This window comes from Perognathus longimembris, chromosome 6 (genome assembly GCF_023159225.1).
Source record: "Perognathus longimembris pacificus isolate PPM17 chromosome 6, ASM2315922v1, whole genome shotgun sequence".
NCBI lineage: Eukaryota > Metazoa > Chordata > Mammalia > Rodentia > Heteromyidae > Perognathus > Perognathus longimembris.
The window spans coordinates 47,776,968-47,790,183 of record NC_063166.1 but is presented as its reverse complement, the minus strand read 5'-3'; the positions used below and the strand labels follow the sequence as shown (position 1 = coordinate 47,790,183).

The window sequence follows — 13,216 nt, the reverse complement described above, 5'->3', positions numbered from 1 at the left end:
AATGTGGCTTAGTGGAAGAGTGCTTGCCTCATATATATGAAGCCCTGGGTTCAATTCCCCAGTACCATATAAGCAGAAAAGGCCAGAAGTGGTGCTGTGGCTCATGTGAACAATGCTACCCTTGAGCAAAAGAAGCTCAGGGACAGTGTCCAGACCCTGAGTTCAAGCCCCAAGGCTGGCAAAAACAAAGAACAAACAAAACCCATCTTTATCCTTGAGACAAGGAGGCGCCCTGCTATCTACCTTTTGGGACAAGAGATGGCTTAAGCTTAGGGAAATTTTTCTCAGAAAGGCATACATCCTGTCAGAGAAGGTTCATTCTTGGGATAAGGAATTCATCCCTCAAGAAGGAATGCATCCCTCAGGAAGGAATGCATCCTGCCTTCTCTCTCTGAAGCAAAGACAGCACTTCTTTTTATTTTTTGCCAGTCCTGGGACTTGGACTCAGGGCCAGAGCACTGTCCCTGGCTTCTTTTTGCTCAAGGCTAGCACTCTACCGTTTGAGCCACAGCGCCACCAAGGGCTTTTTCTGTTTATGTGGTGCTGAGGAATCGAATCCAGGGCTTCATGAATGCTAGGCAAGCACTCTACTGCTAAAACACATTCCCAGCCCCAGCACTTCTATTTCTGAGTTGCCTTTACCAGGCCTCAGTTTCCCTAAGTTACCTAGCTTCAATAATGAGTTTCCTCTCCCTTTCTGGTTTCTAGCCTTTCCTCTTCAGGTGCTCCTTGTAAATTGAGGAAAATGAATCAAATTGGAAAAGTAAAAGGATGCTGAGGACATGCATTTGTCCCTGCTGTGCTGAGTTGGCTGGTTAGCTACCTAAGAGTACGAAAAACCAATATCTTTCCACTTGTCTTAGGGATCAGACCAACGTCACTGACACGGGTCCTTTGCTAAGGAAACAGTCCACCCCACCTTATCAGTGTAGAAAAATGTCCCTTCTCGGCCACCGTAGGCCCGGAGACCCAGCAGCACGCAGCAATTGGCTGATCAGGTTTGGCGCCAAAGTGAGAAGCAGACGTGAAGAGTAGGAGCTGCGTGGGACGCCGAACAATAAGGAGGGGCAGCTGCCCAGAGCCTACGACCGTTTGTCGTGAAACCTGGCGGTTGATAAGACGAGAAAACAAAGGCGCGTCCACCATGTTCGGCGAAAAAGCCATGGAGCTGGTTCGGGAGCTGCACCGCGCGCCGGAAGGACAGCTGCCAGCTTTCAACGTGAGGAGGCGGGTGACTGGGAGGGGCGGGCCTGGTTCGAGGGGGCGGGGCCTGTCTGGGGGCGGGGCGAGTCCTGGTTTGGTTTGTGGTTTGGGCTGGGGGCTTCCCCTGCCCTCCAAGACTTCGTTGTGGTTCTTTGCTGTTCACCAGTGAGGTTCACGTTAAGTTTTAAGTACGACAAAACAAAATAATGTACTTCTGTTTATGCTACCCAACAAACTGGTGAATTTCTTCATCTTAGTCTTGAGAGTTTTTCCGTGTACTGTTCGGTTGCAGTTACTGTTAAACTTACCCGTTGCTTTAGAGCAATTTAGCATTGGTTGTCCCCTCTACCCTGCCCCCATGCACCGAAGTGAGGTGTTTTTGTTGTTGTTGTTGTTGTTGTTGTTTTGCCAGTCCTGGGCACTGTCTCTGGCTTCTTTTTGCTCAAGGCTAGCACTCTGCCACTTGAGCCACAACGCCACTTCCAGCTTTTTCTATATATATGTGGTGCTGAGGAATCGAACCCAGGGCTTCATGTATAGGAGAAGAGCACTCTACCGCTAGGCCATATTCCCAGCCCCGAAGTGAGGTTATTAAAAGCAGACCTGCAAGCCAGGCACCTGTGGCTCACGCCTGCAATCCTGGCTACTCAGGAGGCTGAGATCTGAGGATCACAGTTCAAAGCCAGCCTGGTCAGGAAAGACCCTGAGACTCTTAACTCCAATTAACCACCAGAAAACCAGAAGTGGAGCTGTGGTTCAAAGTGGTAAAGCGCTAGCCTTGAGGGGAAAAAACTCAGGGACAGTGTCCAGGCCCCGCGTTAAATCCCCACCAAAAAAAAACCAACAACAGAAACCTATAAAAAAAAAAAAACAACAGACCTGCAGGGCTGGTAGTGTAGCCATGGTTAGCCGCAAGAAGCCTTTGCCCCACCATGGAGGGGGGTGGAGCCAAGAGGGAGGGAATGAAGAATTTCTGGAACTGTTCATGGATTCTGGCTTTCAGACCTTGGTCTGGTTGATTGTCTCATATGCAAAAATGGAAATGATAATGCTAATACTTCAACTCATGATGCAATAAGTGACAGATGTGAGGGGGCCTGAACAATAATTGACATGGTGTAAAAGTTAAATCGGTGTTTGCTGTTAATATCTACTAGGGTTGTGACTCCCACTTTACAAATAAGATTATTCTTGTTTTTCTTACAATTACTCCACACAGGGTGACATGCAATTGACCTGCTTCATATTTTGTCATCATAATAAACCCTTGAGGTTTCAACTTTCCCATTTTTCCAGCCATATATGTAGAGGCATGGAGAGATTGTCTTGGTAAGGTGACATAGCAAACCAAGGGTTTGAACCCTGGGACCCAAGCGCCTTCTAATCCTTTTGGGTTATATGAATATTGCTAGGAACATGTATGCAAATTTTTGTGAACTTATATTTTCACACAAAACACATGCCTAGTAGTGGAATTAGATATAAACCAAGGAGAGGAATTGCTATATCATACGGTAATTCTGTGTTTTAACTTTGTGAGGAACTGTTAAATTGTTTTCCACAGGCTGTAACATTTTACATTCCTCACCAACACCTATAGCCATTGTAGTAATGTGGTTTTGTTTTTGTTTTTGTTTTTGTTTTTTGCCAGTCCTGGGGCTTGGACTCAGGGCCTGAACAATGTCCCTGGCTTCTTTTTGTTCAAGGCTAGCACTCTGCCACTTGAGCCACAGTACCACTCCTGGCCTTTTGTGTATGTGGTGCTGGGGAATTAAACCCAGGGCTTCATGTATATGAGGCAAGCACTCTTTGCCACTAGGCCATATCCCCAGCCTCACTGTAGTAATGTGAAAGAGCTATGGCTTTTTTTTTTTTAACAAGGTATATAAATCAAAGATAAATAACAGAATATTACCATGGAATTAACAGGGAAAAGTGAATGTGTCTCAATATTAGTTCCCCATTTATGTGTTTTAGGAGGATGGAATCAGACAAGTTCTAGAGGAGATGAAAGCATTATATGAACAAAACCAGTCTGATGTGTAAGTTTTAACACTGATGTTTCAAAACAACCTAAAAAAAGATGTTGAAATCAGATATGCATGCATCCATTTCAGTGGATTTTTAAAAATTATGAACCTGATCATACTCTGGCTATACAAATGAAAAGACTAGGGCCAAATGTAATGGATGGTAAGGTTTTAGGCAAGTTATTTCACTCTATGTGTGTGTGTGTGTGTGTGCACGCGTGCGTGCGGGGATACCTGGATGCTGTTCTTACACTTTTGTGCTCAAAGCTAGCACTCTACCACTTGAGCCACAGCTCTACTTCTGGCTTTTTGGTAGTTAATTAAGATTCTCATGAACACTCTTGCTTGGGCTGGCTTTGAACCATGATCCTCAGATCTCAGCCTCCTGAGTACCTAGGATTACAGACACCAGTGCCCGGCTTGTTATTTCACTTTTGACTTCTTAAAAAAGCACTGATGTGGAGATAGTTGCACTTGCTTCAGTTAACTGCTGCTAATCATAATTGGACAAAAACAAGCACATAAATCAATAGTTGTTAGCTTTGAACTTTTCATTACACTGGAGTATACATATTTGTTTTTATACTTTTACCAGAAATGAAACAAAGTCAGGTGGAAGAGGTGATTTGATACCAACCATCAAATTTCGTCATTGTTCTTTGTTAAGAAATCGGCGCTGCACTCTAGCCTATCTGTAAGTTTCTCAGCTTTTTCATGTTATGGCAGGAAACCCAGGATAGTTTTTGATGTCATTGGATTTCCCAGGTAACTGTATCAGATGGGTAGCAGATTTGTCTCTCTCTTTATATGCATCCCATTTTTTTCTCTCTCTCCCTTTAACATTTTTCTTATGAGCTGAGTGCTAGTAGCTCATGCCTATAATCCTAGCTACTCAGGAGACTGAAATCTAAATCTAAGAATCTAAGAATCATGGTTCAAAGCCATCCTGGATAGTGAGACTTTTAGCTCCAATTAACCACCAAAAAGCCAGAAGTGGAGCTGTAGTTTAAGTGATAGAGCACTAGTCTTGAATAGAAAAAAAAAAAAATCCTTAGGGATAATGCCTAGGTCCTGAGTTCAAGCCCCAGGACTGGCCCAAAAACAAAAACAAAAAAACTACAGCATTCATAAAAGGAAAAAGAATATGAGCTATCATAACCCCTTAGGTCTTTTAATGTTTTGCCATATCTACTTATTTGTATTTTGTTTACTTATGATAGATTATTTTAGTTCCTTTAATATTTTTCTTATTTCTCCAAGAAATAAGGACCTTTTGGGCCTTCATAACCACCGTGTATTTTCAACAATGGGAGAACTGACTGCTTTCTGGGTATCATCCCATCCCTAAGCACTCTTCCTCCATGGTTCTAAAGATATCTCCTTAAGAGTTGGTTTGTTTCTATTAGCCAAGTAAAGTCCATATATTCCATTTAGTTTATGAGTTTTGAGTTTCTCCTCATCATCCTTTTATTCTTATGCTATTTCATCCCTTCTCATGTCCTAGGTATGACCGGTTGCTTCGGGTTAGAGCTCTCAGGTGGGAATATGGGAGCGTCTTGCCAAATGCTTTACGATTTCACATGTCTGCTGAAGAAGTAAGTTAGCACCGTTCAAGTTTATGGAATGCTGAGAGTAACATTATTCTCTTTTATTTATTTATTTTTTTGTCAGTCACGGGGCTTGAACTGTCCCTGAGCTCTTCAGCTCAGCTCTACCACTTGAGCCACAGTGCCACTTCCAGCATTATCCTCAATTAGTGTTTTTATTTTTGTTTCTAACATCTGTTCTTTAGCACTTTGTAGCATTATTTTGTATGCACTGTGATTAGAAAGCATGTGATTGTGAATAGTTCTTAATGCTATGTGGAAAATTCTCTTACTAATAAAATAGAGTCCCATTATGTTATCAGTAATCTATCACTGAGATAAAGAAACTGGCATTATGTATGCATACCTATGTATTAAGTCTACATTTGCATATATGTACTCTAATCAATATTACAGATTCATATTGATAATGAAACTTGATTTTTGTAGTCATCAAGACCCAGGACCAGTCCAATATTTAAGGACATAGACTTGGGGTCTAGTTCCACTTTCAATATTAGGATTGAGAGAGCCAGTCCTTCTTTTTCCACCTGTCCCAGGTGTCATGCCACCTTGGTCATAAATTGAGTATTCATTCATTGGTGGATTTGAGATGGGAGGTACTTTTTCTTCTTTTCCATTAGTCTAATTGTCTGTCTGTACCAGTTCTACTGTTGTCATTACTATATATTATCTGTTGAGAAGATTTTCCCATCTTGATCTTCTTTTCAAGAGTTTAGACTATTTTGAGCCCTTTACACTTTCATGCAAATTTTAGACTCTATCAAGTTCTATTTTTTTAAAGGTAAGATTTTGATTGGTATTGAATTGAATTTATAAGTCATTTGACATTATTATATTGAATCATGTAATTTGCGAACATGGTACATCTGTATATGTATGTCTTTGATTTCTGTCAAGTTAAAACAACAACAATTGGGGATTAAAGGAGTAGCTCAGTGGCAGAGTGAATGCTTAACATAATCTCCAGTACCACAAAAAAACAAAGGTCAGATTTACTGGGCTGATATAAAATTCATATTCCATAAGATTTTCCATTTTAAAGTATACAATGCAATGGCTTTCAGAATATTCACACAGTTGTGTTTCCATTATCATCATCTTATTCCAGAACATTTTCTGTACCCTAAAAAGAAGCCTCATACTATTTGTCAATTTTTCAATTATGTCTCCTTTTGCATGCCTGGAAATCATTCATCTTCTCTTTCTTTATACATTTGCCTATTATGGGTTGTTCATGACAGTAAAATCCTTCAACATGTAGCCTGCCTTTCAAAATTAACAAATTTTCAACGTTTATCCATGTTGTCATAAACATCAGAACATTATCTCTGTGGCCAAACACTGTTCCATTGTATAGATATATATCTGTGCATTCATCAATTGATGGACACTGGGTTGTTTTCTCAAAAATATCTTCGTTTTCAGAAAGAGCGTCTATTTTATAATTCTGAAGTAGTGTCTTTTTTTTTGTAGTCTTGTTTGTGGGCTATACTCCTTGTTTATGATGACATATGCTGGAATAGAAGCTTTGTGAGAGCAGAAGCCTTTTGTCATTTGTTGAATGATCCATCCAAGTACTCAAAACAGTGCTTGGATGACAGAGAGCAATTAACAATATTTGTAATATAAACAGTGGTCACAATAATGATTCTTGTTGAGATGTGTTGCTGGTTTTGAAAGAATAGGTATACAATTATACGAGCTTTCTTATAACTTTGTCAAATGACTGTCTTTTTTGCAGATGGAGTGGTTCAACCATTATAAAAAGATCCTTGCCACTTACATGAGGTCACTAGGAGGAAATGAAGGTTTGGACATCACACAGGATATGAAACCTCCGAAAAGCCTATATATTGAAGTATCTATATCTTCTTTAATATGAACACTGTATTAACATTAATCAAAGATGAAGAGCACATGTGAATCTATATTTGGTCCTAACTCAGTCCAATCCCTGGGGCCTCACTGGCTCTCAAGGCACTCTTAACAATAGCCCCTTTATGCATTGGTTATTTTCAGGCGAGGGTCTTTATGCCCAAGACAGCTTGGTCTGCAATCCTCCTACTTGTGCTTGCCTTTGTCATGTGTACTGCGCCCAGCCAGTGTTCTTCCCCCTGTAGCTGGACTAACAGGTATATGCCAGCCATTTGTTGAGATAAGAGTCTCACAAACTTCTTTTTGCCCTAGGCTGGCCTCGGCATACCTTAATCCCTCAATCTTTGCCTCCCTACTAGTTTGGATTTCAGGCCTGAGTGACCATGACTAGCTTGAAATTTGGATTTTTATCTTTTCTTGGCTAGTAACATAATTCTTGTGATACACGGCAGGGGTAGCAAGTGATAGCTTCCGGTCAGCCTCCAGTCACAAAGCTAAACAACCGGTGGTTTACATTGCACTATGTTGCTAAAATGCATGTCAAATGCAGTGTGTGTGTGTGTGTGTGTGTGTGTGTGTGTGTGTGTGTGTGTGTGTGTGTGTGTGTGTGTGTGTGTGTGTGTGTGTGTGTGTGTGTGTGTGTGTGTGTGTGTGTGTGTGTGTGTGTGTGTGTGTGTGTGTGTGTGTGTGTGTGTGTGTGTGTGTGTGTGTGTGTGTGTGTGTGTGTGTGTGTGTGTGTGTGTGTGTGTGTCTGTCTGTGCACCAGTACTGGGGCTTGAACTTGGGGCCTGACCACTGTCCCTTAGCTTTTTCTACTTAAGGCTAGTGCTCTACCACTTGAACCACAGCTCTAGTTCCAACTTTTGGTGGTTAATTGGAGATAAAGAGTTTCATGGACTTTCCTGCCTGGATTGGCTTTGAACTATGATCCTCTGATCTCAGCCTCCTGAGTAGCTAGGATTATATGCATGAGCCACCAGTGCCCCATTTGCTTTTTTTCTTAGTCAATTTTGTAAATTTTATTGACCATTTCAAAGAACCAACTGTTAGTTTAACTGATCTTGCAATTTTCTCTATATTCTCTATTTTGTTTGTTTCAATATTATTTCAAGTTACATTGTTACTTAGACATTTTTTGTTCTTGAACCAAGCATAGTGGGCACACCTGTAATCCCAGCACTCCCAGAGGCTGAGGCAGGAGGATTTCAAGTTCAAGGCCAGCCAGGGCTGTAAAGTGAGTTCCAAGCTAGCCTGGACTACATAGTTAGACTCCTGTCTCAAAACAAACAAACAAACAAAAAAAACAGTACTTATAACCTACACATTTTCTCCTTAGCACATGTTTTACTATATCCCACAAATTTTGATATTTTCAATTCATTCTTTGGTACATATAATTTTCTTGTGATTTCTTCTGAGTCATTGAGGTTTTTTGTTTTGTTTTGTTGCTTACTATGTAACCTAAGTTAGCCTCAAGCTAGCATTTCTTGGAGGACAGGTCTAGTGGTTAATAAACTATTATTAGCTTTTACCTCTCTCACAACATCTTTTTTTTTTTTTGGTGACAGTCCTGGGAACTGAATATAGGGCCTGAGCTTTTGCTCAAGGCTAGTGCTCTACTACTTGAGCCATAGCTCTACTTCCAGTTTGTTTTGTGTGTGATTAATTGGAGATAAGTCTCACTGACTTCCCTGCCCTGGCTGACTTCAAACCACCATCTCACATCTCAGCATCCTGAGTAGCTAGGATTACAGTCAGTCATGAGCCATCTGTGCGCAGCTTACGCAGAAAAAGCTGAAAGTGGTGCAGTGGCTCAAGTTGTAGAGCACTAGCCTTGAGAAAAAGAATCTCAAGGACAGTGCCCAGGCCCTGAGTTCAAGCCCCAGGCCCAGTACACACACAAAAAGGGAGTTTCTTCCAAGTTTCTCTCTTTGTCTTTTCAAAGTTTGACCATTTTAGCTCTTTTTTGAGTTAATCTTACTTGGGATTTTTTTTTTTTCTCGGTAATGGGGCTTGAACTCTGGGCCTGGGCCCTGTCCCTGTGCTCTTCAGCTCAAGGTTAACCCTCTACCACTGAGCCACAGCACCACTTCCAGTTTTCTGGTGGTTAATTGGAGATAAGAAGTCTCAGGAACTTTCCTGCCCGTGCTGATCTCAACCTCCTAAGTAGCTAAGATTATAGGCATGAGCCACTGGCACCTGGCTTTACTTGGAATTTTTTTTGTTTGTTTGTTTTTTGCCAGTCCTGGGCTTGAACTCAGGGCCTGAGTACTGTCCTTGGCTTCTTTTTGCTCAAGGCTAGCATACTGCCACTTGAGCCACAGCGCCACTTCTGGCTTTTTTTATATATGTGGTGCTGGGGAATCGAACCCAGGGCTTCATGTATACCGAGGCAAGCACTCTTGCCACTAGGCCATATTCCCAGCCCACTTGGAATTTTTTGACCTTCAGTATTTATATTCATTGTCTTTAATTAAATTTAGAGAAATTCCAGCCATTGTTTCTTTATATTATCTCTGTTCCTTTGTCAGCATACATGGTTATTTCCTTTGTATATGCAGTTGCTTTTGTCTATCTCAGCCTGTAATGTTTGACTTATAAGAGGGCCAATAAGTGGCTGGGCATATGGCCTAGTGGCAAGAGTGCTTCAATTCCCCAGCATCACATATACAGAAAACGGCCAGAAGTGGCGCTGTGGCTCAAGTGGCAGAGTGCTAGCCTTGAGCAAAAAGAAGCCAGGGACAGTGCTCAGGCCCTGAGTCCAAGCCCCAGGACTGGCCAAAAAAAAAATAAAAAGAGGGACGGTAAGAAAAAGGAGGGGATGGACTGGTCACTGCAACTACTAAAAGTCCAAACTGACCAAATGAATCTCTGTTTACCCTGTGAACCTTCCTGGAAGTTGGAAGTTTCCATAGAATTGAATTCCAAATACACAGAATTTGCCAGTGCAATTATTGTCTAAGAAAGGAAATAGATTCCTGGTGCTGTATATCAGACTATCACCTTAGAATCTAGGAATTATAGCACTTTTAATGTGTAGATACTCAGGAAATCCTGTGTTCCTTTTTGGTTATTACATATTAAGTAACTTAGTCCAGGCATGGTGCCTCCACTACTCAGGAGGTAGAGTGGAAAAATAACTTCAGCCCAGGAGAACTTACTTAAGCAAAAAGCAGCCTGTGTCTCAAAAAAAAAAAAAAAAAGAGAAAGAAATGTATCAGCCTAGGTGCTGCACCTTCAGCAGATGAGAAAGACTATGTGGTATACAAAACAGTACTACTCATAAAGAAGAACAAAATATTGTTGGCTAAAAAATGGATGAAACTAGAGATTCTTATGTTAAATGAAATAAGACAAGGTTAAGAAAGATAAATGTCACATATTTTCTCTCATACAATCTAGACTTCATTTTGTGTGTGTGTGCTCGTCCTGGAACTTGAACTCAGAGCCTGGGTGCTATACCTGAATTTTTTTGCTCAAATTTTCTGCTCTACCACTTTGAGCCACAGCTCCACTTCAGGCTTCTTTTTGGTAGAGATAAGAGGCTCAGGGCCTTTCCTCCCTAGATTGGCTTGGAACTGCCATCCTCAGATCTTGGCCTTCTGAATAGCTAGGATTACAGGCACAAGCCACTGGCTCCAAGTTTAGGGGTTTGGGACTGAACACTGTCCCTGGCTTCTTTTCGCTCAAGGCTAGCACTCTACCTCTTAAGCTACAGCGCCACTTCCAGCTTTTTCTGTTTATGTGAAGCTAAGGAATTGAACCTAGGGCTTCACGCATGCTAGGCAAGCACTCTACCACTGAGCCACATTCCCAGCCCTAGACTTCATATTTTATATACACGAACACATATATAAAATGAATGTAAATGAGGAACTGTTTGGAGGAACTAAGCAGGGGAGAGGGAAAGAAAATATAGTGGGTAATATTGGAGTTCATTGTGTCTGTGTATTAATATAACAGTGAAATCCACTAAAAACTAAAATTGGAGGGGAGAGCAGTGAAAGAAAGGAGGTTAGTCAACTCAAAGTACAATATATTCATGTATGAAATATCCCAGTGAAACACTTGAGCAATTAATATACACTAATTTTAAAAGAAAAATGGTAACTTAAAGAAATTTTGTTAAGTGTCAGCTTTTCTTTTCAGGTGCGGTGTCTAAAAGACTATGGAGAATTCGAAGTGGATGATGGCACTTCAGTCCTATTAAAAAAAAATAGCCAGGTATTTCTTATTATCTGATACTTTAAATTTATAAGAGCACTGAATGTGGAAATGTTGGACTCGGTAGCCAAATAAGTACCACCTTGTGATGTATATCAGAATGTGGCTTAGTGGTAGAGTGCTTGCCTAGCACACATGAAGCCCTAGGTTCCATTCCTCAGGCACAAAAAAGCAAAAAGCTGGAAGTGGCACTGGGCTAGCCTTGAGCAAAAGAAGCTTAGGGATAGTGCGAAAGCCCAAGTTCAAGCCCCAGGACTGCCCCCCCCCCAAAAAAACCTTTTCTGTTCATTTTCTAAATATGAGTACTTGCAACAAATGTTTGATATAGTACAAAATGGTTAATTAAGTAGGATACTGCTTATATTGAGCATTTCTAGGGAAATTATTACTCGTTCAGTAAAGTAATAGATAATGCTTTATAGACTATTAAACTGATGGATTTAGCTCTTGTTTTTGAATTATAATTTATACTTTAAAAAGTTCCTCAACAGAGTGCCTGCCTCGGATACACGAGGCCCTAGGTTCGATTCCCCAGCACCACATATACAGAAAACGGCCAGAAGCGGCGCTGTGGCTCAAGTGGCAGAGTGCTAGCTTTGAGTGGGAAGAAGCCAGGGACAGTGCTCAGGCCCTGAGTCCAAGGCCCAGGACTGGCAAAAAAAAAAAGTTCCTCAGCAAGCAGGGCACCCATGGCTCATGCCTATAATCCTAGCTACTCAAGAAGCTGAGATCTGAGGATCATGAGTGGAAGCCAACCCAGGCAGGAAAGTCTGTGAGATTCTTATCACCAATCAACTACTCAGAAAAAGCTGTCTGCTGTACCTGAGCTCTTCAGCTCAAGGCTAGTGCTCTACCACTTTGAGCCACAGCGCCACTTCCAGATTTCTGGTGGTTAATTGGAGATAAGAGTCACAGAGACTTTGCTACCCTGGCTGGCTTTGAACCACGATCCTCAGATCTCAGCCTCTTGAGTACCTAGGATTACAGGCATGAGCCACTGGCACCCAGCATTAAACTCATTTTTTTTTATTAAGCAGTTGTACAAAGAGATTTCAATTCCATGAGTCAGGTTATGAGTACAATGCATCTTGATCAGTGTCATCCTTTCCCATTGTTCTCCCCTATTTTCTCCCTCCCATCCTACCATCAAGTTACGTAGTTCCATTTTTACATAAAGTACATTGCATATAATGATGGCATTTGCTCACCCTTCCTCCATTCATGAGCTTTCCCCCCAAACATGTCTCTGTTCCTGTTATTTAGTTTGTTAAACAGTTCATTAGTTGTTCAGAGGAGTTATATCATCCTTTAGTCAGTTTGACAAACCATAATTCTTAAAAATATCTCAATCATGTCTCACTATCTCCACTACCCCTTCTGCCCTCAGCACTTTTTGCCTCGGTGGAAATGTGAACAGTTGATCAGACAAGGAGTTCTGGAGCACGTCCTGTCTTGACTGTCCAGGCTGAACACACATGAGGAACTTCCAGGCCCTGTCCGGGTGTAAAGCTGAACACAACTCACAGAAATGTCTGCACTTCAACCTTCCACCTCTCTCCACCACTTCTTTGATATTAAATTTAGATAAGTTTTCAGCATTCACTAAGTCCTGAGTTCCACAGCCCTGCAAGTAATAACAAAAGCCAGGAATAGTTGGCAAGGAGTAAAATTTGCTAACTTGGAATTCCGGACTTCTGTTTTTCTGTATGGTACACCATTCTGCCTGCTATTTTTTAAGCAATATCTATAATCATAACATTGCCTTTACTGGGGCATTGACCTTTTCTAAATAAAAATAAACATACTTAAGCTTGAATCTCTTTTTAAAATAATGGGAATCACCCACTGTACAAGCAGATGTCAGATCCTTGTATCTTGCTTATTTTCTTGTGATCACTCTGTTCCAGGGGGCCAAGTTTCTGAAATGCATGTTTCTAGAGAAAGATGATTTTAAGTATTTCTGTATGTGTAATGTGCTACTGGGCAAAGATGAAGGAAGGGCAGTGGATTTTGTCTGTTTTCAGCAGTGGGAAATGGTCTGGCTCGTAGCTTCCTGTAAACGTGTGTGAGCATCAGTCTCATCCTTTGGCTGGGAACAAATTGAGATGAAAGAAGGAACTTTGTACCATTTTCCTGTAGGCTTGCATCTCTGTAGATATGTCACTTTCATTTTTTTTTTTTTTTTTTTTTTTTTTTGGCCAGTCCTGGGCCTTGGACTCAGGGCCTGAGCACTGTCCCTGGCTTCCTTTTGCTCAAGGCTAGCACTCTGCCACT

The 13,216-nt window shown here is 41.3% G+C and overlaps 1 protein-coding gene across 1 annotated transcript; it reads left to right on the top strand.

Moving 5' to 3' along the window:
- The first annotated feature begins 1,011 nt into the window (after positions 1-1,011).
- Positions 1,012-12,918, top strand: Gins1 (GINS complex subunit 1). Its single transcript, XM_048348680.1, has 7 exons — positions 1,012-1,219; positions 3,181-3,245; positions 3,829-3,927; positions 4,738-4,828; positions 6,585-6,701; positions 10,868-10,942; positions 12,330-12,918. Exons 1-7 carry the CDS (start codon positions 1,145-1,147, stop codon positions 12,396-12,398), a joined length of 591 nt encoding a protein of 196 aa, XP_048204637.1. The 5' UTR covers positions 1,012-1,144; the 3' UTR covers positions 12,399-12,918.
- The last annotated feature ends 298 nt before the right edge of the window (positions 12,919-13,216 follow it).

What these genes read in the sequence shown, in the direction of transcription:
- Gins1 (XM_048348680.1), top strand. Translation starts at nt 1,145, where the DNA reads ATGTTCGGCGAAAAAGCCATGGAGCTGGTTCGGGAGCTGCACCGCGCG. An exon ending in GACAGCTGCCAGCTTTCAAC is followed by an intron (nt 1,220 to 3,180) that starts GTGAGGAGGCGG and finishes TATGTGTTTTAG; the next exon opens with GAGGATGGAATCAGACAAGT. An exon ending in CGAAAAGCCTATATATTGAA is followed by an intron (nt 6,702 to 10,867) that starts GTATCTATATCT and finishes TTTTCTTTTCAG; the next exon opens with GTGCGGTGTCTAAAAGACTA.